General features: G+C 40.0%; 2 protein-coding genes across 2 annotated transcripts; one reads left to right on the top strand and one right to left on the bottom strand.

Annotated features, from left to right (window-relative positions):
• Positions 1-16: 16 nt before the first annotated feature.
• On the bottom strand, positions 17-8,839 carry si:ch211-107m4.1 (heterogeneous nuclear ribonucleoprotein U-like protein 2). Its single transcript, XM_057349816.1, has 14 exons — positions 8,109-8,839; positions 7,894-8,023; positions 7,151-7,227; positions 6,928-7,067; positions 6,729-6,831; positions 6,148-6,260; positions 5,741-6,004; positions 5,523-5,645; positions 4,051-4,161; positions 3,796-3,964; positions 3,367-3,549; positions 984-1,045; positions 804-887; positions 17-129 (listed from the first exon to the last, which is right to left on the bottom strand). The coding sequence occupies exons 1-14, from the start codon at positions 8,686-8,688 to the stop codon at positions 82-84; spliced, it is 2,187 nt and encodes a 728-aa protein (XP_057205799.1). The 5' UTR covers positions 8,689-8,839; the 3' UTR covers positions 17-81.
• A 291-nt stretch (positions 8,840-9,130) lies between these two features.
• smyd5 (SMYD family member 5) lies at positions 9,131-22,137 on the top strand. The gene is made up of 13 exons (XM_057349519.1): positions 9,131-9,244; positions 9,558-9,666; positions 9,774-9,913; positions 10,484-10,605; positions 10,791-10,860; positions 10,966-11,070; positions 11,318-11,380; positions 11,643-11,713; positions 12,501-12,607; positions 12,871-12,927; positions 13,261-13,355; positions 15,842-15,912; positions 18,459-22,137. The coding sequence occupies exons 1-13, from the start codon at positions 9,152-9,154 to the stop codon at positions 18,601-18,603; spliced, it is 1,248 nt and encodes a 415-aa protein (XP_057205502.1). The 5' UTR covers positions 9,131-9,151; the 3' UTR covers positions 18,604-22,137.
• The last annotated feature ends 1,238 nt before the right edge of the window (positions 22,138-23,375 follow it).

Here is a 23,375-nt window from a genome sequence, read left to right as displayed (position 1 = left end):
GTTTCATATTATCGTCCTGCTATATAAAAGCTTCTGAAAAAACATTGTGCAACCAACATTAATTGGTGGAATTATCTAAAGCTATGTTGAACAACCATAATAATTCTGGCTTTGGTCACACCAGTTCCACTGCAAGAAAGACAGAGATTCACATTTAAAACAGTGACAGTAAAGCTATATTTTGTATGACAGAAAAACAGCAATGGTTTGTGTAACAGTAAACAGGTTTCCATTACAGATTTACACGATATTTTCTAAATGTCGATTAAAAAAATGTTGCAGAATGACTGTTTTCATTAAACGATGTTATGCGATTAAAGTGTATTTTGTTTCTTCTCGCGATAAGTTATTCTGGCCGTACTTCTTCGTACATTTTATGGCAGGTTGCAAACCAACTTTAGTGCATAGTGCCACCTACTGTGATGAAAGAGTGAAGATAAACATCTTTATTTCCTTATACATTTTCATATGACCTCACTGTTCTTAATAAATCTCCATACTGCACTCTCTTGTTTTCCTGCATTTGGGCCATCATATAAGACATTACTTAATGTGAATTCCTTGCATCCTATCTTTCCAAATGTTCTACCAAAACATACCGCGTATGGTCATGTGACTTTTGTAAGCCACGTGACTTGTAAATACGACAAAAAGTGTTTTCATTGCAGTTTTGCGAAATATGCTTTAATCGTATTGCCTGAAAAAAATTTACGTGTTTCCATTGGGCGTATTTTCAATGCGTGAATTTTGAAGGGTAATGGAAACGCAGCTATTGATTGTGTGTCTGGTTAATGTCTTCTCACCTGTCCAGTGTAGGGTCTGTAATACTTCCTGTATCTTTGTGGATCACTGCCGCATCCGTAAGACTGACCAGAGGCAGGCCAACCCTAAAAGATCCACATCAATAGTTTTATCAGATTTCTACAGGTGACGTGTATTTTGTCTTATGGTATAAGATGCTCTTCGCATCACCATATACATACATGTGTTTTCTTGAGCGAGCACCGATTGTGTGATTGACAGCTATATGGACTTCCTCTCCGCCCTGAAGGAACAATAAGGAAAAGGTATTGCCTAATGTTACTCAATGAAAACAATATTATCACACAGTGACATCCTACATCAGCTTCTGTGAGGACATGTGTATTCCCACCAGGACTCGCTTAACATACAACAATGACAAACCATGGTTTACAATGAAACTGAGACAGCTTCGTCAGGCCAAAGAAGATGCTTACAGAAGTGGGGACAAAGTCTTGTATAATCAGGCCAAAAACACACTGACAAAGGAGATAAGAGCAGCTAAGAGAAGCTACTCTGAAAAGCTGAAGAACCAGTTTTCAACCAACGACCCTGCATCAGTGTGGAAAGGCCTGAAAGACATTACCAACTACAAGCCATCATCCCCTCAGTCTATGGGTAATCAACGACTGGCTGACGACCTGAACGACTTCTATTGTCGTTTTGAAATGCAGAGTCTCACCCTTCACACCCGCCCTGACCCTATCTCTGCTATACCATTAACACCTCCTCTTGACATTCAACCTGCACTTAAGATCTGCGAAGAGGATGTTTGCCAGCTTTTCCGCAAACAAAAGATCAGAAAAGCACCAGGCCCAGACAATGTCTCACCCTCCTGCCTGAAAGTCTGTGCGGAGCAGCTGTCGCCCATCTTCACTAATATTTTTAACAGATCTTTGGAGCAGTGTGAAGTCCCTTCATGCTTCAAACGCTCCACCATCATCCCTGTACAGAAGAAACCCAAAATATCTGGACTTAATGACTACAGGCCTGTTGCTTTAACATCTGTGGTCATGAAGTCATTTGAGAGACTTGTACTGGCCCACCTGAAGGACATCACCAGACCACTTCTTGATCCCCTCCAGTTTGCTTACCGAGCAAACAGGTCTGTGGACGATGCAGTAAACATGGGACTGCATTACATCCTACAACACCTAGACAGACCAGGGACTTACGTCAGGATCCTGTTTGTAGACTTCAGCTCGGCCTTCAACACCATAATCCCAGACCTCCTCCTGCCCAAGCTTACCCAGCTCTCTGTGCCAACCTCTACCTGTCAGTGGATTATTAACTTCCTGTCGAACAGGCAGCAGCTAGTGAGGTTGGGAAAATTTAAATCCAGCACATGTACCATCAGCACCGGAGCTCCTCAAGGATGTGTTCTTTCTCCACTGCTATATTCACTCTACACAAACGAATGCACCTCTACAGACCCTTCTGTCAAACTCCTGAAGTTTGCAGATGACACCACAGTCATTGGCCTTATTCAAGATGGTGATGAATCTGCCTACAGAAAGGAGGTTGCTCAGCTGGCTGCCTGGTGTAGTCAAAACAACCTAGAGCTGAATGCATTCAAGACAGTGGAGATGATAGTGGATTTCAGAAGGAACCCTCCATCACTTCCTCCCCTCACCATCCTGGACAGCACTGTGGATACTGTGGAGTCATTCAGGTTCCTGGGCTCCACCATCTCTCAGGACCTGAAGTGGGAGTCCCACATAGACTCCATTGTAAAGAAGGCCCAGCAGAGGTTATACTTCCTCCGTCAATTGAGGAAGTTCAACCTACCACAGGAGCTACTGACCCAGTTCTACTCAGTGGTCATCGAATCTGTTCTGTGCACTTCAATTACTGTTTGGTATGGCTCGGCCACCAAATCAGACCTACGAAGACTACAACGGACAGTTCGTAGTGCTGAGAAAATTATTGGTGCTCCTCTGCCCACACTTCAGGACCTGTACGATTCCAGAGTGAAAAACAGGGCAAGAAAAATCATCATTGACTCCACACACCCAGCACACAAACTCTTTGATCTGCTGCCCTCTGGCCGGCGCTTTAGAGCACCAAACACCAGGACTTCCAGACACAGAAGCAGCTTCTTCCCCCAGGCAATCTCCCTCCTAAACAGATAACTGCTCCTTAAGAGCAATATTCCACTTCCACTACTCCTATAGTGTGCACTATAGTGCCTTATTATATCTACATCTTATGTATACATGTATATAACACTACCTCTACTTACTAAATTATCCATTTGCACAAGTGTACATACAATCTGTTAATATGTTTATTCTACTATATACTACCCGGTACAATGTCTCTTATATGTTATTATCCCCCATTTTCTGTAAAATAGTCTTTATTTTATATATGCACAATTTAGAATCTTTTAGACTGTAAATCGTATTATATTGTATTGTCATTGTGTTAAATGTCTGTACTAGAAGCTTCCAACACCAAAGAAAATTCCTTGTGTGTGCAAGCACACTTGGCAATAAAGCTCTTCTGATTCTGATTCTGATTCTGATATTATACTGTAAGAGTAGCGGTAAAATCTCATCTCACCACAATGATGGATGAGGTGCTTATGGTTTCCATGTCTGTGTTTTTTGCGTTTTGGAGGTGTGGGTAGAAGGCTTCGTGCCTCCTCTTTATACTGTGTTAAGAGTTTCAGGGCCTCGTCGAAGCAAAGCTCCACGAACATCACTTCATCCAAGTGCTCTCCCTGTTCAGGCAGCGTGAAGCTTGCTGGGAAACCAAGAGACAAGAAAAGTGCTCATGCAAGTGTATACTTTGTGTATGATGATGGACTTTCTACCTCATTGTTAGAGATCACAATGCAATTTATTTTGTAGTAAGCAATACTGACTAATTGCGTAGTATATATTGCCTCAAGTTTCTGTGAATAATAACTATACGTGAATAAGCATTTTTTTGCACTTTGATTCCAATTTTGGATCTAGGTAAACGTGTTTTTCGGTGTGGATGTCTGACCTTTGGCTTTAAGAAGAGACATTTCCGGAACGGCCGTGCCCTCCACCTCCAGGTGCTGTACCAGACGTCTCTTCCACACCTCGTCTGCTGGAAAAACCACTAGTGCTTTTCGCTGGTAACCATGGAAACACATCATTTTGTGTAGCTGGGCAGACGGATAAATGTTGGCCTTGGTAGAGAACAAGAACACATGAATGAAGACATATAATAGGGCATCTGGCATCTTCTTCGTAGCGCTCACATATTCCACATTACCTGATCAACGATGTAGTTTCTCCGCTTGTTTGCAGCTATTCTGATCAGGTGACTGACACACTGTGTGGCCTGCTGCAGTATCAGGTCTCTGTGATTGCCACCAAGGGGTGCCTGTTTATGAAAAGTTTGTTTCAAGACTTCCTTTAAAGGGGTGATATGACACGGCTGAAATGAATATTTTCGTATGTTTTAGATGTAACGCAATGTGTATACACAATTTAAGGTTCAAAAAACGCTGTATTTTCCACATACCGTGCATGTTTGAATCTCCTCTTTTGCCCCGCCTCTCTAAAATGCCCATGGTTTTTTACAAAGCTCATCGCTCTGAAAAGCGAGGTGTGCTATGATTGGCCAGTTAACCAGTGTGTAGTGATTGGTCGAATACTGCAAGTGTGTGACTGACATGTAACGCCTCTTACCATATTTGGAACATCAGGTTCCAAAGCAATACGCCCTTTTCACATGACATCACGCATCTTCCGTGCTGCCGCGAAGCAGTGTATCATTACTTCCGCTAGCACTCCAGTTCATAAGGTGGTGGTAATGCACCTATAAGCTGATTTGCCAACCGCCAGTAAAACTCAAGAAGAAGAAGAAATTACTTCCGCTAGCGCCTCAGAATGGAGTTTACCAAGTGGCTTGCACATCTGCCACAAATACGTCTAGATGATGTACAACGTCTTGCAGACAAATTTTCGCTAATGACAAGATCAAAGCTAGAGAAAGGATACAAATTCTTCGTTGAACAGTACCTGTTTGATTATGAAGGTAAGTGTTTTGTTTTCTTTGTGTTAGCGAAGGTGCTAGGATAAGTACTTGAATACGTGTTCTGTCAGTTTTTTTTTTCTCACTGTTGTTAAATTCCAGCGCGACGGCAAAACAGAAGTTCTTCTTCTTCTTCTTCTTGTTTGTTGCAAGACGGATGTTATGATACACTGCTTTGCAAAAAGGCGGAAGTTAAGTGACGTCATTGTGAAAAGGGCGTATTGTACTGACAGGTACACCCACCTTACTTGCATATACTGTACATTTGGGCGGTCTTAGTCAAATCATACCACGAACTGACGTAGATTTGTGGGGGTGTGGTTACACGAGGCGTTTCAGGCAGGTCTGGGTGAGCATTCGCTTTTAGATAGAAAAACACTTTCGTTCCGACACTTTCATTTGTGCAATTTTACGTGTCTAATACATGCATGGGCAACTTATAACACACCAAAGACACATAAAACACATAATCGCACCATATGACCCCTTTAATGCACATGATGCACTTAATGCACCCGTGACAAGAACGTCAAGTTTTTATTCAAAGGGGTTTACATTAACGGTTGAATTTGACTTATACTATAACAAAATTATTTATTCTTTTGGTATCAAAGATTTTTATTTATTGGGAATATATAATAAGTAATTCTAATATATAAGTCTAGATAAATTGATCTTGGTCTGGACAAGATTTTAAAAGATCTCACCCTCATGCAGTCCAGTACAGAGTTTGTACTTATTAGATGATAACGTTTCTTTGGGTTACGTTTCATATGACTCTGAGCCCAGTGGGTCTTACCCGAACCCGGCAAACCAACCATCATCAACACCTGAGACAGACAAGACAGCAGCACAATTCATCCAGCTGTTTGAGGCTATTTTTTATCAGTGTTCGACTTTTAAGCACTTTTATAAACGTTCGCACCTCACAGTCTCTTCTGGTGGCTGCTGGCAAAAGAGCACGGGTCCTCTGACCAGGAGGAAGTGAGGTCAGCGTGCAGAAATCAGCAGGAAAAGAATGCCATCGAGTGTCTGGGTCAAGATTTACACATACTGAGCAGTTTTTGCAAAGTATGTGAGGATAGAGAGCTTGGCCTCCTAGAGCAGAGGCAGTGAGCTGAAACGCCACTCCAAGAGAACGGCCATTCTTGTGAAATGACAATGTGGCTTCTCCTCTTTCATTGATGGCCTACATGTGGAATTAAACAGAGGACAGAACTCAATTAACACATGATGATTAATGTTGTGATGCAGCAAAGATGATCACTGCAAATTATGCATACTACAACCATCTTTTGTCGTTTCAGAGCAAAAAGCGCTTTTAATACTGACAGCGAAGCAGCCGATGATGTCCCCTTCTGAAAAGGGCTCGCCAAACTCCTCCTCCTTTCCACTTGTTACTATTTTGCCCCGCCCATCAAAACCATATGACAGCTCTCCTTCTCCTGAGAGATCAAGAATAATGCATTTGACATTCTAATAGTAAAAAGGGTTAAATATTAAGGAGATAAAGAATGTTTTTTGGTAACCAAACAATGGCGGTGCCCATCGACTTCTATTATACGGCCACAAAACCAATGCAATTCAATGGGTACTGCTGTTTGGCTACCAACATTCTTCAAAATATCTTCTTTTGTGTTCTGCAGAAGAAAAAAGTCACACAGGTGTAAAATGACATGTAAATGATTACAGATTTTTCATTTTTGGGTGAACTATCCCTTTACACCTAAAAGTTCTTCTGGGTTCTGTGGTAGAAAGTCACTCATACAGGTTTGAAATGACAAGAGGGTGAGTAAATGATGACAGAATTTTCATTTTTGGGTGAACTATCTCTTTAATATACACCAACATGCCTACTCCTCATAAAGTGTAAATTGTGTAGACAAAATACATTTTGTATAGTTTTTTTTTACCTAACTTAAGGCTTGTGTTGTCCACAGACCAACCCACTCTGAGCATGTGCAGATCAGGGTCATAACTCGTATCTAATGCAGGCGACGACAGACACTTCACAAACTGGAGAGAAAAAAAGAGAATCGTTCCTGAACAACGAAAGAAATTATGCGTACAGTAAAAAATGAATTTGTGTGTCACTTTTAAAGGACTTCACACCTTGACTTCGAATCCGATCTTTCCTTGATAAAATCCATGAGTCATCCTACACCCCGACCACAGCAGAGGGAATTTCTCCCAGAACAGAGGCTGCCCGCCGCTTCCATCGGAAGTCACCTCGAAATGCAGGTCACAGTTATCTGTACAACACATACAATCTGTTCGTATCTACAGACGTTCACCAGGCGTTTGTGTTTACTCACATGACTTGTAATGAACTTACATGAATCCAGTCTGACATCCTCAAAGTCTATTTCAGCTTCATCTACAGTGTCTGGTAGAGGCTCTGGTGCCTTAGCTCTGAGGAAACAGAAATGCAAGCATGTCACTCTTTATTTTTTGGGCACATTGTTCAGAAGACATACAAAAAGTAAAATTATAAATGGAAATTAATTGCAAATAAAGCGATGAATGCATAGAATTATGTTTCTTGAGGTTATAAATCCTCAGCAAGGTTGCCAGGTCTGCGGTTTACCCAGACAATTGGGCTACTTTTAAACTGTTTCTGCAGGTTGTTTTTCATTCCGCGGGTTAAAAGTGGATAGATTTTGTTAAGCGGTCATTCTTAAGCTAAGATGAAGGTATTTATGAAAACAGTGGGTCTTTGTCTGACAATGTCATTACTACACCAGTGATTTTTTTTTGCAAGCAAAAACAGTGACTGTAAAATGTGCATCTTATGTATAAGAGTGACATATTTTGAGTTTTGTTACTTGAGCTGGGGTTGTTTTTATTGGCATTTGGGCTGGGTTTGTTACGCAGATCTGGCAACCCTGTTCCTTAGTCTATCATAAATCAGCAGTCCTGAAGGTGCAGGCAAAAAGACATAGTCAGATATAAGTCTAGATTTAATACATGCATGAACGTGTCTAACACTGGAAAGGAAACAATCTTGCATATAGGTGTACTGTTTCACACAAAAGTGATTTACCAACTAATGGCATAAACACAAACAGACAAGAGTACCTGATGTAATGAATGTCCTCTTTGAACTCATAATAATCTCTGCCTCTTTCATCGCAAGGCCTTTTCATTCCCGTGATTTCCTCCAGGGTGGTATCCACTGTCTCAGGGTTATCTGACTGTCGGTTGAGCACTGCAGGAGAGAAATCACATCTGATCACGAACCTAACCATGTATTCAGTGAGAAACTCCTGTGAATGTGACCCAAACTGGCTTACAGTGATCTTGCTCATGTGCTCCATCTGACACTGGAATTTTAGAGACTGGTGATGAGCATCCGGACACTAACGTTACATACATCTCCACTGAAGCAGCGGTTGCCACGGCGACAGGATCTGCAGCTGACTGCGGTGGTCTCTCATGTTGTACGTTCTCTCCCGGATGATTTAGATCTGTTATAATGGCCTCCGAGGTCCCAGAGGTTAGCTGTTGTGCTATGGTTCTTGTGGCAGCGCATGAGCAAAGTTGATTTGGGTCAGTTTGTGTACTTTGATCAGTGTAAGTACGTATACTCGTATTAGAGAGATTAGTGCATACTGGAGACCGCTCTCGAGCGCACTGCTCATATTCCAAGGAATGCTTTGGCAGTTCATGTGCATGCGTTTTACTCGGTTTGTCCGTCGTCTCACGCGTCGTTTCTCCTTCATTTCCACTTTTAATGGGTTCAACGCCGGCTTCAATCGCAGATATGAGCCGAACTACCAACTCGGCCTTCAAGCCTTTGGGATCGAGACCTCGCTCCGTTAACATGGCACGCAGCTCGGCCACTTTGAGCTTTTTTACCTCCGCCAGCAACATTTATAATTAGGTCAGTCAAATCCACATTTAAACGGAGAACAACTCGCACCAAAGCTTATCTGAAGTGGTGGATAAGTTAGTTTTAGTCCATTAAACTTCTTGCAAATTTCCTGACTCGACCAAAACACAAGGGCCTCGGTTGGGAATTCAAGAGAGTGATCTGATCGCTGATTGGCTACCGAGAGCGATCTGATCGTTGATTGGTTACCAGTACACATGCCCCGCCTTTCAGCGTCCCCTGTGTTTGTTGTTATGAAGCGCTACCGGCATATAATGTGTATTTATCAAATAAAAAATAATAATAATGTGTATTTATCATACTGTTAATTATTATAGTTAACAGGAACAATATTTTGCTTTGAAAAAAAAAAGTGCATTTCACTGTTCGAAAAAAAAAGAGATTTGTGTGATGCACATGATTGGTTCATTCAGGGGGTCAGAGGTTGATATGTAAATATCTAAGATGGCGACCCCCATAGATGACATGTTTTCTCTCTGCGAGGATCCTGCAAAAACTAGTAATTCTGTGGAAGTTAGATTTATCGATAACATCAAGGTATGTGGCAGCATATCATTATAGCAGCAATTCTCTTGATATTATGAAATGCCGACAGTTTTTTTATGAGAGTTAGTCGGTTTGGTGCTCGCACTCCCCCCATGACAGCCGGCTTATTCTCATCCCAAAACGAACGAAATGTAGACAATCGTACTCATTTTCATTTTGTGACCAAATTGATCACAGTCTTGTTTTCCATAGTGGTGGAATATATGAAATATATATATTTTTTCAGAGTGTTAGTTCATTTCAGTAGAGTATTGGAAACAAATGTGTAATCTAACGTTATTGATTTGTTGTTGTTTTTCTCCAGGGGAAAGGATTATTCACTAAAAGGGCTTTTAAAAAGGGTGACACCATTTTCATTGAGCGACCTCTCGTTTCAGCCCAGTTCTTGTGGAATGCCTTATACAAATACAGAGGTGAGCGTGTAAAATTCTCTATAGATACTCTGACATGCTGATATTATGTGCATTATAATTTGCTTAACAGTTTTATTATTATATGTTGTGGTTATTGGTCTATCTAGCATGTGAATACTGTCTCCGTGCTCTGGAGACGGCAGAGGAGAATGCCTGGAGGTTGAGTGGTCTGCCAGCTCTCAGTCTGCTCCATCCTGAACTGTGTAAGGTGCGACCTGACCGACACCAGGCCTGTCCACAATGTCAGGTACACTCCCATCAATATGACTCAATAACGTTCGATATTTAACTCCGTAATATTAAAGGGATGGTTCACCCAAAAAAATGAAAATTCTGTCATGATTTACTCACCCTCTTCTCATTTCAAACCTATATGACTTTTATGCAGAACACAAAAGCAGATATTTTGGAGAAAGCTGGCAACCGAACAGCGCTGGCACCCATTCACATATATTGTATGGACACAAAACCAATGCAAGTGAATGGGGGCCGGTTACCAACATTCTTCAAAATATCTTCGTTCGTGTTCTGCGGAAGCAAGTAAGTCATACAGGTTTATTTAGGAAATGAAAAGAAGGTGAGTAAATGATGACAGAATTTTCATTTTTGGGTGAACTATCATTATAAGTAATAACATACACTGATAGGGCTGTTATAAGCTCGAAGGCAGTTGGTTAAAAGAATAAACTTTTGCGAGAAGCACATTTTGTAGGTTCTTTTAGCAAGAACAATAGTTGCATGATGGCCTCCACATCTTTGTGAAGCAGTTTCTGTATGTGACATCTTTTCTAAATTGGTTATATGTCGCCCCCTTCAGGTGATGTACTGTAGTACAGAGTGCCGACTGACTGCATGGGAGCAGTACCACAAAGTCCTGTGCCTTGGCCCCTCTCATAATGACCCAGAACATCCAATCAACAAACTGCAGGAGGCATGGAGGTGAGGTCTTTAAATCTAGATTTTTCTCCTATACTGTCTTAAATATTATGCAAAATATTACAGAAACAAAACCGTCCATTTTCTTGCTTAGATTGCTTTGCTGGCTGTCTGTGGAGCTCGATTTAGACTCGACTCTTGTGTACCAACTACATGAATTTGTTTTGTTTTTTTGCATATTTTTTTAGGAGTATGCACTATCCTCCTGAAACATCAAGTATTATGTTAATGGCCAAAATGGTGGCTATCGTCAAGCAGGTCATTGTTCCTTTGTTGCATTAGTTTTAGTTAGTGTAAAATAGTAGTTCATATCTATTTAATATAAAATTACCTGTGCTAACAATTCTTTTTTTATTCTTCCAGGCTCAAGATAAAAAACATTGGCAGAGGCTTTTCTCTAACTTCTGTAGCCGTACAGCAAATGAAGAAGAGGAAATAGTTCATAAATTGTTAGGAGAGAAGTTTCAGGTAAAGAGAGGCTGAAAACACTTCACTTACATTTGTATGTAAATGTTTAAGGCATCTCAATGTCATGATGTGCTCTGCATCATCAGCTTCTAGCATGAACTGTGGCTTGGTTTTTCTATATGAATTTCAGAAGTTCATCATTTACATACTGGTGGAAATTAGCGAGTTAATGATGTGAATCAATATGCTGTGTTGTAGACCTTGTTCATTTGAAATGCTGTGAAACACTAGCCTTTGTTTCTTTCAGGGACAGCTGGCCTTGCTGCATAATCTGTTTACCACGGCTTTTCACGATGACCGTCTCAGTCAGGTCAGCTGTGAATGTTTAAAATTCACTCATAAATATTTGAAAGCAGACAATTTGGTACTAGGGGGAGTTAACAAGCACCGCTATCAGCCAAGGGCAGTAATATCAAAACGACCAAATGACCTGCTAATCTGCCTGGCCGTTTTGAAGGCCTCCCACTACAGTTTATCTAAAGTTATGGCTGAAGGGTCTAATAGACACAGAACGCACTGAACATTAACTGAAAGTATGGATGTTTATTAAGTGAATTTGTTCTGTGTTGTAGTGGTTTACTGCAGAGGGATTCCGCTCTCTGTTTTCACTTGTTGGGACCAACGGTCAAGGTATTGGGACCAGGTAGGATCCAGTATAGATGTATCATGGCTTTATTTTACCTGTAAAGTAGAGCCGTATTGATATTCCTTAAGCATTCTTTTTCATATAATTCAGATCAAACGATGAATTTAGATGAAACATACAGACTGTAGATGTGTTTCTAAACGGAACAATTGTATTTCTGTCTTAAAATGCATATCAGTTTTTCTAGTTTTCCATACATAGGATCTCTATATATACAGGCGCAGAAAAAATTAAGGGACCATTTCAAATTTTCATTTAATCAGCATTTTTAGATGTATGGTGGTCATTCCAGTGTCTGTTGAATTTAAACAAAATCAAACCTCAGGAGTGACATAAAGTCATCCAACAGCAATGTGAAAGACTGACAGCATGACAAGACACATGAAAACTGTTCAAGGTTAAAAATCAAGGTTATCACATAATTCTTTTTTACTTTTCCTGAAAACGTGTACAAATATTACTGCTTAAAAGTGAATATGAACGTGTTTTCTTTGCAGTATTTGAAATCTGAAAAAAATACAGAGCATCTATTCTGTTATTTTGACCCGTTCCTCAAGTTTTCATTTTCTGCGAATAAATGCAAATAGAATCAATATTTTATTTGAAATTTGGGAGAAATATTGTTAGTAGTTCACAGAATGAAACAAAAATAATCATTTTACCTAAACACATACCTATACATAGTAAAAGTCAAAATCAAAAAGAACAATTTTGAAATGGTCTCTAAATTTTTTCAGTACATTTATATTTTTAGCTCATTTATTGCCATGTCTTGTGTCTTCAGTTCTCTCAGTCAGTGGGTTCATGCTTGCGATGCACTGGAGCTTTCCAGCCAGCAGAGGGAGCAGCTAGACACCTTTATCGACCAGCTGTACAAAGACATTGACAAAGGTTATTTTTCCTTCAAACTTCAACCCGTTTACAAAGTGTACACTCTCACACACACTTGGCCGCACATTGATCTGCACACCTGAAAAGATGGAATCCGTCTATACCTTTGACACCCGCTCCCTCAACTGCACCCGAGACACAAACGCACATTTTACCACATAGACTGCCATCGATCTGTGTAAAATATTATTGTTTTGTCCAGAAGTGTGAAATAAATCCAAGTGGTGAAGGGCTTGTAGAGATCATGTTGTTTTCTGTTACAGAAACGGGCGATTTCCTCAACTGCGAGGGTTCTGGTCTCTTCCTGCTGCAAAGCTCTTGTGAGAATTGTCTTTATTCATATTGGCATATCTGTAGTTTATACAGCTGCCATGTTTTATCTTATTTATGATCTGCATAGAGAAAATGTGAAGTGGTTTTTAGGGGAGGGTTGTTCTCTTAAAAAAAAATTGATTGGACAAAAATCTGTGTAGTGCAAGATGAGTCATCAATATTTTTGGCCTGTATTCCCAGAAGGGAAAGACTGCCTTTTAAGTGTAAATCTAATAGAAAAAGTCAAGCTTTAGCTCTAAAGCTAGCAGAGAATATCAAAAGCTACACAACTCAATTATTGGCTTCATTTCATCTTTATTGTCGCTTCCTTTGTTGTCAAGGTAACCACAGCTGCGTTCCCAACGCCGAGGCGTCTTTTCCCGACAACAACTTTCTTCTTCACCTCAACGCCCTAAGTGACATCAGCCCTGGAGAGGTCAGTTGAGGATGTTGGATAACAGATGCTAAGCTGATGCTCTGAGGGAGGGCTGTAATATTCTGAAGCCCTGGGTGTTTTATTGTCAGCAGGAACTACAGTTTTGGCAGCTTGTCAGATTGATTGAAAAGGCCTACATGTGCCTGCCTTCACGCTGGGGGTAAAACACTACTATTCACATCATAGAGATTTATTTATTTCATAGATGAGTTTTTTATCTGAATCATGCTGGGCAATGGATGCCGGCTTATTATGAATTAAAAATCGCTTTTAGTTTTGAATTCACATTGTGATCAATATAGAGAGCAATTTTTATTTTATTTTTTATTATTGGGGACCATGAATGCTTGAAAATAATATATTTTTATTTATTGTACGTAATGGCAGCTCAGTTTTACCGTACAGTATTTTCTGCAGTTTTTGCTATTGTTTGCTTCTTGCCCACCAGCAAAACTTAACAAAGTGTCTGATCGGAATAATAAGAAAATGTGTTTGGTGCAGGTTACACATTTTCGAGTACGAGATGAATTTTAATTCAGTAATTAAATGCACATGTGTGCACATGTATTTGGGATAGGGATTCACCGATACCAGTATCGGTATCGGCAGGGCCGGATTATCCAATGGGCATTATGGGCACCGGCCCAGGAGCCCATGCGCGCTTGGGGCCCAAGAAAGGGGGAGAAAATTTCACATGACAATGTTTTCGCTATATTCATTCTGCCGTGCGCCTCTCTGGCCGGCACACACGCAAGTGCGCACACAAAACAGTGTTTCTAACGCAAGTCTGTCTCTTGATTTAGTAACTTTAAGCCCTTTAGCAGCTTTTGTTCAGGAGAAGCACAAAGCGAAATTTCCGATAAAGCTTTCATTCAGTGGGAAAATGTTGCCAGTGCTGTCCCGCGAGCGCAACGTCTCTCTTTCCCCGCACAGGGATCGTCTCAGTGAGCGGCAGGGAGAAGCAGCACATTCCACAGGTGACTCTTGAATGAAATGAGTACAAAACAGCGTTTCCAACAACCTGTTACTGTTATCGCTTGAATGTATAAACATGAACACATTATGTCTGAAAATATGCACATGGTTACCTAGACAGAGGCTGTGTGAAAGAATATAGCCTAAATCTTTTTTCCATTGTCCAATCGGATGAGTGGAGAGGCGGGGCTTCCCTTGTCGCAATGCTTAGAACGCCTGGAGACATGGAGGAGAAACTTGTTGTGGCTGTTTCGGGTTACCTAGCAACATACAAAAAACCGCTGCGCGCTGCTCTTTTCAAAGAGTCACCAAAAGAGCAGCGCGGCGCGCCTCGCCTCGCGTTTTCGAACATGAAAAGCGCGTTCTGTGTGATTGTACCCTTAAAATAACGAATATGCACGCGAAATGTGAATCCGGCCTAAGGAAACATGAAAATGTATATGTCGTATAAACAAGACACACATGTGATGTTTCGGTGGAATGTTATAGCAAAACTCTGTAAACACAGCTGTGACACGGTTTGTCACACAAAATAATTTGAAGTTCTTTTCTGTCAATGTACTTGTAATGAATTTACAATGGATTTTTATGCGGCAAGGTATTTTGTAAGAATGTAAAGAAATGTAAAGCTTGTATAAAGCTGTGGACAAAATGAAGAGACAGTTTTTCTGATTTGAAAATGTACTATTCATAGGTATGTGTTATAAGGTAACATTTTTGTTTTATGTTGTGAATTTTTTATTTGCATTATTTTCTTCTGGTAAACGACAGCATGTCTGTAGAGAATCCTTAAAGATTTTAGATTTTCAGTCAGATTAAACGAGCGCAATGCCTTTTATAAGACCCTCAAGTGCTTTTTGGGTTCCTGCCAACTCATGTGTCCTCTTCAAACCATTCAAACATACACAGCCCGTCCAAAAAAAGTCACACACTCTAATATTTCATTGGACCGCCTTCAGCTTTGATTGCGGCACGCATTCGCCGTGGCATCGTTTCGATAAGCTTCTGCAATGTATTTCTGTCCAACATTTATTCCCGTCCAGAGTTGCATTCATTTTTCGCCAAGATCTTGTATTGATGATGGGAGTGTCGGACCGCTGCGCAGTCTTCTCCAGCACATCCCAAACATTCTCAATGGGGTTAAGGTGTGGACTCTGTGGTGGCCAATCCATGTGTGAAAATGATGTCTCATGCTCCCTGACCACTCTTTCACAATTTGAGCCCGATGAATCCTGGCATTGTCATCTTGGAATATGCCCGTGCCATCAGGGAAGAAAAAACCCATTGATGGAATAACCTGGTCATTCAGTATATTCAGGTAGTCGGCTGACCTCGTTCTTTGGGCACGTAACGTTGCTGAACCTAGACCTCCAATCCAATGGGAGGCTCTTACCTATTTGCCGTTTTTTTTGGACGGACAGTGTATCTTCTAAACATTTCCACAGAGACCTGATGTATTTTTTCAGCAACATACAGTAGTTAATATTCTCCTCTCACGATTCTTCCTGTAGGAAATCTGTATCAGCTATCTGGACTGCTGCCAGCGAGACCGGAGTCGTCATAGCCGGCACAAGATCTTGAGGTAAGCGGATGCAATCCCTTGTTTAAGCATTCTGTGTGAAACCGCCCAGCTGAGTCTACCTCCGGAGAGAATCAATAGCATTGGTCCTTGGCATCAGCTCTAGGCCTGGATAACCACAGGGGCTGTTGGGTTACCGCTGGGCTCCTGTTCTCCTATTGATCATTTACCTGTCAATCGACAGCTGCTTTGCTGCCTGGATGGCCAAGGAGGGTGTGTTGGAAGTCCCACTTGATCTGTATTCACTTTATTCCTGTGAAAAGTCAAACTTCACCTTGAAAAGAATGCCTGACCCTCTTGCCTATGAAGGCAAGATCAAAGACAGGACTCCCTTGGATGTGATTGATATGACTTAACTTCATTTGTTATGGAATAAGAGTAGATTTGAAGACCGAATGACAGATTTTCAGTGTATTCAAGTTGGAAAGAGTAATGGAGTTGAATTTATATCATTTAGTTTCAGGATTTTTATATTTTGTTTTGTTTTTTAGTTTTATTCCGTTTCAGTGTGATTTGAGTCTCTTACTACACGTCACAGTTTATGTTTTATTTGTTAAATTTAAAGCACAGCTGCAGTACTTTGGGGACAATGAAATGTGCTATAAATGTGGCGTTTCTGCTACTTTTAGTTGTAAATTGTGACTATCATCATCCTGGCATCTATGGGGCATTTATGATTCAGCAGCATGTACTGGATCAGCTCAGATCTTGTGTCAGATGGGCTGCACCGGAGAACAACTGGTTGCTGGATTTGCCAAAGCTTGTAAAGTTCATAGCATAGAATCTTTTCATGTTTCATTCGTGTCACACAAACGGCTGTGCCATTATCGCTGCACTTTTATTATTGTGGTGGACGGTGTGGATTTTTTATACCTGCCCCTAAAAGTCACATACTACAGACTGTGATTAGTTGTTGTACGTGTTGACGCCTCCTTTTTTCTGTAGATATAGTTTCTTGGGAGATCGGATCATTCATCATGGAATAAAATATAGACATCAAGAAATGATTTTATTTTCTAGTAATTTTGTCTTGTTTTTAAGTACAAACATCTAAAATTATTAAAGGTGCAATGTGTGAGATTAAGGAGGATCTATTGACAGAAATGCAATATAGTATACATAACTGTGTCTTCAGAGGTGTATAAAGATCTTACATAATGAAGCGTTATGTTTTTATTACCGTAGAATGATCTATTTCTATCTACATACACTGCGGGTCCTCTCACATGGAATTTGCCATGTTGTTTCTACAGTAGCCCTAAACGGACAAACGTCTCTACAGAGAGTGTTTTGTAAATGTTATCTCCTTCAGCAAAGAAGTGATGCACACTTAGTTCTGTGTCAGTCACCGTAGTGCTTCGAAAGGGAGGGGTGGAGTGAGCCGCTGGTTGCAATTCGCAACCTCACCACTAGATGCTGCCAAAATCTCCACAGTGCTCCTTTAAAGGGCCCCAAATCTAGCCCTTTTACAAAATGTAATGTAAATCTTAGGAGTCAACAGAATGTGTAAGTGAAGTTTCAGCTCAAAATACACCACAGATGCTTTATTATACTGTGCCCTAACGTGTCCATTTTTGCCTGTGAGAAAAAACAGGCTGTTTTGGTGTGTGTCTCTTTAAATGCAAATGAGCTGCTGGTCTCCGCCCCCTTTCCAGCAGAAATCCCAGGGCTGTGTGAAGAGAACAGTCATTAAGCGAATGAGAAACACGGTCTCATCTTTAAAAACCAAACACATTGTTTTGAATAAGTGAGAGTAGCTACACAAGACAAACGCGTTATTTATTTAAAGACTGAGCACGCAGTTTTCTGAGTGAATGGACAAACACGTTACATCTTTAAATCCGGCACATTGCTCATATAAGTGAAAGTTCACATGGTAAGTGCATTATATCTTTAAAAACTGAAAACATGCTCTCTATAAGTGAATGCACAATCACATAATGTCTTTAAAACGTGCATTTTTATAAGTGACAATACACTGGACAAACGCATCATGTTTAAAAACCGAAAACATGACCCATTATGAATCCAGCATTTTACTAGCATTCGTTTGTGAAGCATCCCGGTGTAAAGTGACTTCACCTGATGTTGAGGTTTATTGGGGATTATAAAAAAATGAATGGGTGGATTTTTATCATTCTAGGGTGGTTCTGTACACACACTCCTGACACACAGATATGTTAAAACAACATTTAAAAGTGCATTTTATGGATTAGGGGGCCTTTAAGTCAAGATACATTTACTTAACAGGGAAACTTCCTTGGAAGCCTTGTTTTCTGGAAAAATGTGTGTGTGTGTGTGTGTGTGTATGTTTATACCAAGTACACTACACTAAGTGAGTTTATGCTCAAAACAAGAACAAATTGGTGATTTTTAGTGTGTATTAGTTAAATGTATATAAAAACAGTGTTTTATTTCAGAAATTTTGTTTTATAGTTTTTCTTTTCTTGTTTTATGTTTTACTGCTAGTTTTTGTCTTTGTGATACTTTTAGCTGTTGATAAAAAACATGCGTGTTCCACAAACATTTGTTGCCACTTTATTTTTCAGGGAGAACTACTTATTCATCTGTTCCTGTCAGAAGTGCATGTCCCAGGCAGGTGATGCGGATATGACATCAGAAGATGAAGAGGAAGTGGAAGGAGAGGGCGAGACGGAGGGAGACGACATGGAGGACGAAATGACTGATGTGTGATTTCTGCTCAGGTTCTTTTGTCCACCCAGCCCATCTCAGCTGTTTGTATGTGGATAAGAAACTTGACGCCATATTGCTGATATCTACAGCAGTAGAGAAACCAACATCACGCTCACAGTAGCATTGCAGTTGTTTGGCTGTTATAACCTTAATCTGAACGCCTATGCAAAATAGACTCGAGATGCTGATTCCATGTACAGAGTTTGAAATTCTTGATGGTCAAGTAAAACTTCTTGAAATCATAATGTGGTTGTTAAGAGTTAAAGCAGAAAGTTTTGTACAAGCACACACCATAAAAACACACGTGACCAAAAAATCATACATTGAATATTCTGTTTCTTCACAAATGCATTGTAAATGCTTGCAAACATAGATTTCAAGATGCTCCACATGAACTAACTTGGTATTCTTAAATCTCACGCATGGTTAGGTGATATCAGGTATTGTTGGCTTCGCCATCATGCAGTCGGCTAGGATTCCTTGCAGTCCATACACCTGCAGTTTTGTCTTTTATAAATTGTATCAAAGCTTGCCGCAGTCTGCAGCTCTCGGCTAATCTCACCGATGGCGGATCTGTCGTAAGCACTGGCATCTTAACTGCCAAGCTGATGAATTTTGCCCCGCGATTCTCTTTTTGATGTCTTGCGAGGACAATCTGCCATGTTGCAGAAGGTACGAAACTCCTGGCAATCCCATTTTATACCTCTTGTCATAATCCTCCAGCTTTTAATTCTCTCATCCTCTGTTTATGAAATTCATCTCGCAGCGTTCGCGCTCTTCTTTTCACGGATGATGTTATTGACAATTTCTACGTGTTTTTTCACCCATCGGTCACATCTGCCAAATTAATTAATCGTTTAGTGGCGCAGACACTAAATAAAGCATTACAAGCAACCTTCTCAGAGCAAAACTAAACGTAATGACAGATCAGGGGGCTTCTGCCTTTGAAGATCTTAAGCGCTTAACGTGAACTCCTGCTGTAATTCAGTCGTGCTTGGGAAGGCAAGCGTCTTTGATGCTGTTGCTTATTTTTTGGGTTAAGGGTTCGAACAAACCTCAAATCCTTGAACCTGCTTTTTAAGGTGAAGTGTGCTATTACTTAGTCATATTTATAATTATGACATTTTGATACGCAAAACTTTGTATAAAACATGTTTGCATTGAAGAGGATACCCAAGTCTTATCTAGGGGCCAAAAGATGAAAAAACACAAACGATGATATTTTGAATATTGTTTGTAACCAAACAATGGCGGTACCCATTGACTCGCATTGGTTTTGTGTCCATACAATAGACGTCAATGGGTACCGCGGTTCCTCGGTTTCCAACATTCTTCAAAATATCTTCTTTTGTGTTCTGCAGAACACAGGTTTGAAATGACAGAATTTTCACTTTTGAGTGCGTTATCCATTTAAATAACTGCATTGCAATGCCTTGGCAACTATCCACAACACCCTAGCATTGAAAAACAAACGCATCTTATTTTTTTAGAAAATGTAATTTGCTTGTTTAATCTAGTTGTAATCTTGCTGTGGCATCAAATTAGTTTTATATTACCGGGCCAATGATTATTCTTGCATATACTGTTGCCACTTTTCTTAGCCTCTGCCCGTTTATATGCTAATAGGTTTCTTTATTTTATTTTCTCTTTTAATTAGCGAGTAATTCTTATTTGGGAGACATTTGAAAGGTTCCGTGCCTGTTCAGCCAGATCGAGCTAAAACAACCAAAAAGTTTGTTTTCCGAAACCTTGAAAACCAGTTGCATGTGCAAACGATTGTGTCTGTCTGTTCTGAAATCGTGTATTCTCTGTATGTCGTTTCATTGAATTGAAGCTATAATACATGTTGGACATCCGGTGCGGGTAAAAGCGAGGGAATTACAGGGCAAAAGGGCAGGACACCTGGGGTTGTGCCTGGGAGGAATAACCACTGGATGCAGCTGGCAGCACAAAGCCAGCTGGGTCCTGACAGCTCAGTCCAGCGGCACTGCGGGAGCATGTCCGAATCCGCTCTGAAATATTCCTTCAGAATGACCCACTGTGAGTAATGCCACACATCAAGCGGAGCTCCTTCACAGGGAGAGAGAGGTCAGAGAGCACACCCTCAGAGGAAAGGGTCTGATGTTGACCGGGGAGCGGGGCCAAACTCAAATGAAAGACAATTATGAGTCAAAAGAGAATGGAGTCTTTATTCTAACCAACCCCAGGCTAGAGACAAGCACAGAATTTCCATTTACAAAGGGATTCAAAGGGAATGAAATAGCAGACGCTTTATGACCTATTCAAACTTGTAGTGACTAAAATAACACCATTTACATCATCATTAAAATGATCAGATCATCCGTATTAAAAACTCATGCAGACCTCATCTGTGTTTGCAAAGTCTGTAACTAATGAATATACATCGTTTACACTTCAAGATAATGCTAATGAGCGCTTTCTTTATAGTGCGTAATTGACTTGCATACGGCATACTCGTTTCCACGCATTTGTTACACTTCAGTGCATTACCGCAAATCCCTCTGCTCATGTTTACCGATAAAAGACACAAACTTGCATATTTTAATTTAAGGAGTGTCATGTTTGCAGGTCAGGAGATAGGAGAGTTTGGTGCTGGGAGGGATTCTTGTGTGGCTTCCATGTTTGTTTTCACCTGTTGAATAGTTAAGATGTTGGAATGCAGTTTGTTTTCATTTGGATCTGAAAAGATGGCTGTACTTTCCCATAGTATTAAAGTTCTATAAAACTAGGACTGGCAATCGAAAACCAATTCCAATTCTGGAATCAGAATCGAAAGGTTAGGATACTTGATATAAAAATGCAATTTCAATTCCTCTTAGCCATTCAGAAATGTGCATGTCTGATATCTCGATGAAAGCCCTTATGAAAATTAACCATATTTTTACTAACCATGTTTTTACAAAACATGGTACACAAAATGGTGCTCATACATATATTTATGACTCGCTCTTCAATATATACGCATTCAATAAGCAGCCAAAACTACCATACAGGTTCATATATAAATGTTTTACTTCATTTTTTACAACTTTGGAATTAAAACTGGAAATCGATAAGAATCGGAATCGATAAGAGGAAGCGGAATTGATCAAATTCAAACGATACCAAACCCTATATAAAGCACTATGCATCTTGTTTTCAGTCGACTCCGCATTTGATTAGTTCGGTGGGAGGTTTTTAAAATGTAATTTTATGATATTAAAAAGCAAGCTATCATATCATATCACAGAACTTTCTACGTCAAACCATGTATTGCAAGCCCCAATAAAATGACCCTTAAATCTGCAGTCCGTAACTTTTTTTGGTTAATAATGAAGATAAATCTGTGATTTAGCAGCTACATCAATCAGTTTTAAAAACTGTCCCCATACCATGAATCACAATATCAAGCTTTTAATAACTCACGTAAATATAACTTCGAAAAGTAAAGAATGTCAACATTCCATAAAGTTGATATTCCTTTTCATTTCCTCCACTCTTTACAGTTGATTTCTTAGTTGAAAATATACAGTATACATATATTATAATATAAATATTATTGTATTTTTGTTTATTTATTTGTTAATTATACAGTTATAATATAGGTTATATTTATATTTTTGTGCTATATTTTAGTTTGATCTATACTCTAGCCTTACTGTATTTTTATACATTTTTCTATAGTTAAGTCTTATTTAAATATTTGCATAGTCTTGGCCATCAGTTGGCCAGATTTAATTTCACTGCAAGTTGTATACCTTATATCAGTGGTTCTAAAACTTTTGTTGTAAGGTCTCCTTTGTGTAGTGTGCAACCCTTTGTGGTCCACCCAAATAAACTTATAATCTTAAACTTAGTATTTTAATTAAACCAAAAACATTACATTTTCACAAACATTATGTTTCTGATGTCGGAGCCAACATATGGCGCTGTTGCGCTCCAGGTGACCCAAGTTCGAGTCTCAGCTCATGGTCCTTTCCCGATCCCACCCCCTCTCTCACCCACTTTGCTTCCTGTCCTCTCTCTCCTACTGCGCTAATAAAGGCAAAAAGGCCAACATTTTATTAACCCCCCCATAGTTTATGTTGTTTGATTGCACAAAATTTACGATAACTTTTTATATTTCATAAAATGCCACAAAAACAGTGTCCCCCCCAGATCAATCTTGGGGCCCCCACTTTGAGAACCGCTGCCTTACCTGTGTATATGACAAAATCTTACAGTAACTTGTAATTTTGCTTCAGAGATTGCAATAGAGAGACAAAAGTTACGTATTGCAGCTTGGAAGTAGACCATACAAAACATCTAGTGTCCAGACCCAATCCAAATAAAAAATTGCATCATTGTCAGTGATGCCAAAATGGTTTGGTTGTCACATCTAAATATTTTGCACCATTTTATTTTCTGGGGAAGTCAAGGTTATTAAAGTTTTGCAACAATGCACAAGTCATGTGGACGTCCCATTGTGCCTTAGTTTAAACCAATCTCTAAGCGGATTGTCTGGAGTATCATCAATACATTACTGTCCTGCCTGCACTGTAAATATCATCATCTAGCATCTGTGTCTTTAACCTCTGTGTTCCTGCCACTTGCTGTGAAGAGCTTAGTATGCATAATACTAGGGCTCTTTACATATGTACATGATTATGCAGACACCGCGCAATGAAAAACTAATTAGAGAGGCGCTTGGTTTGGACCCGTTCCTCAAGTTGAAGTATGAAGCACATGGAAACCATCAGCAGCGAGCTGTCCAAATCTGTTAGCGCTGTGAA

This window comes from Triplophysa rosa, linkage group LG13 (genome assembly GCF_024868665.1).
Source record: "Triplophysa rosa linkage group LG13, Trosa_1v2, whole genome shotgun sequence".
NCBI classification, from domain to species: domain Eukaryota; kingdom Metazoa; phylum Chordata; class Actinopteri; order Cypriniformes; family Nemacheilidae; genus Triplophysa; species Triplophysa rosa.
The sequence above is the reverse complement of the archived record's forward strand: the minus strand, read 5'-3'. Positions and strand labels throughout refer to the sequence as shown.

Bases quoted from the DNA above. Each gene is read 5' to 3' on its own strand.
- si:ch211-107m4.1 (XM_057349816.1), bottom strand. From the start codon at position 8,688: ATGTTGCTGGCGGAGGTAAAAAAGCTCAAAGTGGCCGAGCTGCGTGCC. The intron at 7,228-7,893 runs GTACTCTTGTCT...CTGTTTCCTCAG, and splicing joins GAGGACATTCATTACATCAG to AGCTAAGGCACCAGAGCCTC. The intron at 7,068-7,150 runs GTAAGTTCATTA...TGTGTTGTACAG, and splicing joins GGATGTCAGACTGGATTCAT to ATAACTGTGACCTGCATTTC.
- smyd5 (XM_057349519.1), top strand. From the start codon at position 9,152: ATGGCGACCCCCATAGATGACATGTTTTCTCTCTGCGAGGATCCTGCA. The intron at 9,914-10,483 runs GTACACTCCCAT...CGCCCCCTTCAG, and splicing joins AGGCCTGTCCACAATGTCAG to GTGATGTACTGTAGTACAGA. The intron at 10,861-10,965 runs GTCATTGTTCCT...TTATTCTTCCAG, and splicing joins TGGTGGCTATCGTCAAGCAG to GCTCAAGATAAAAAACATTG.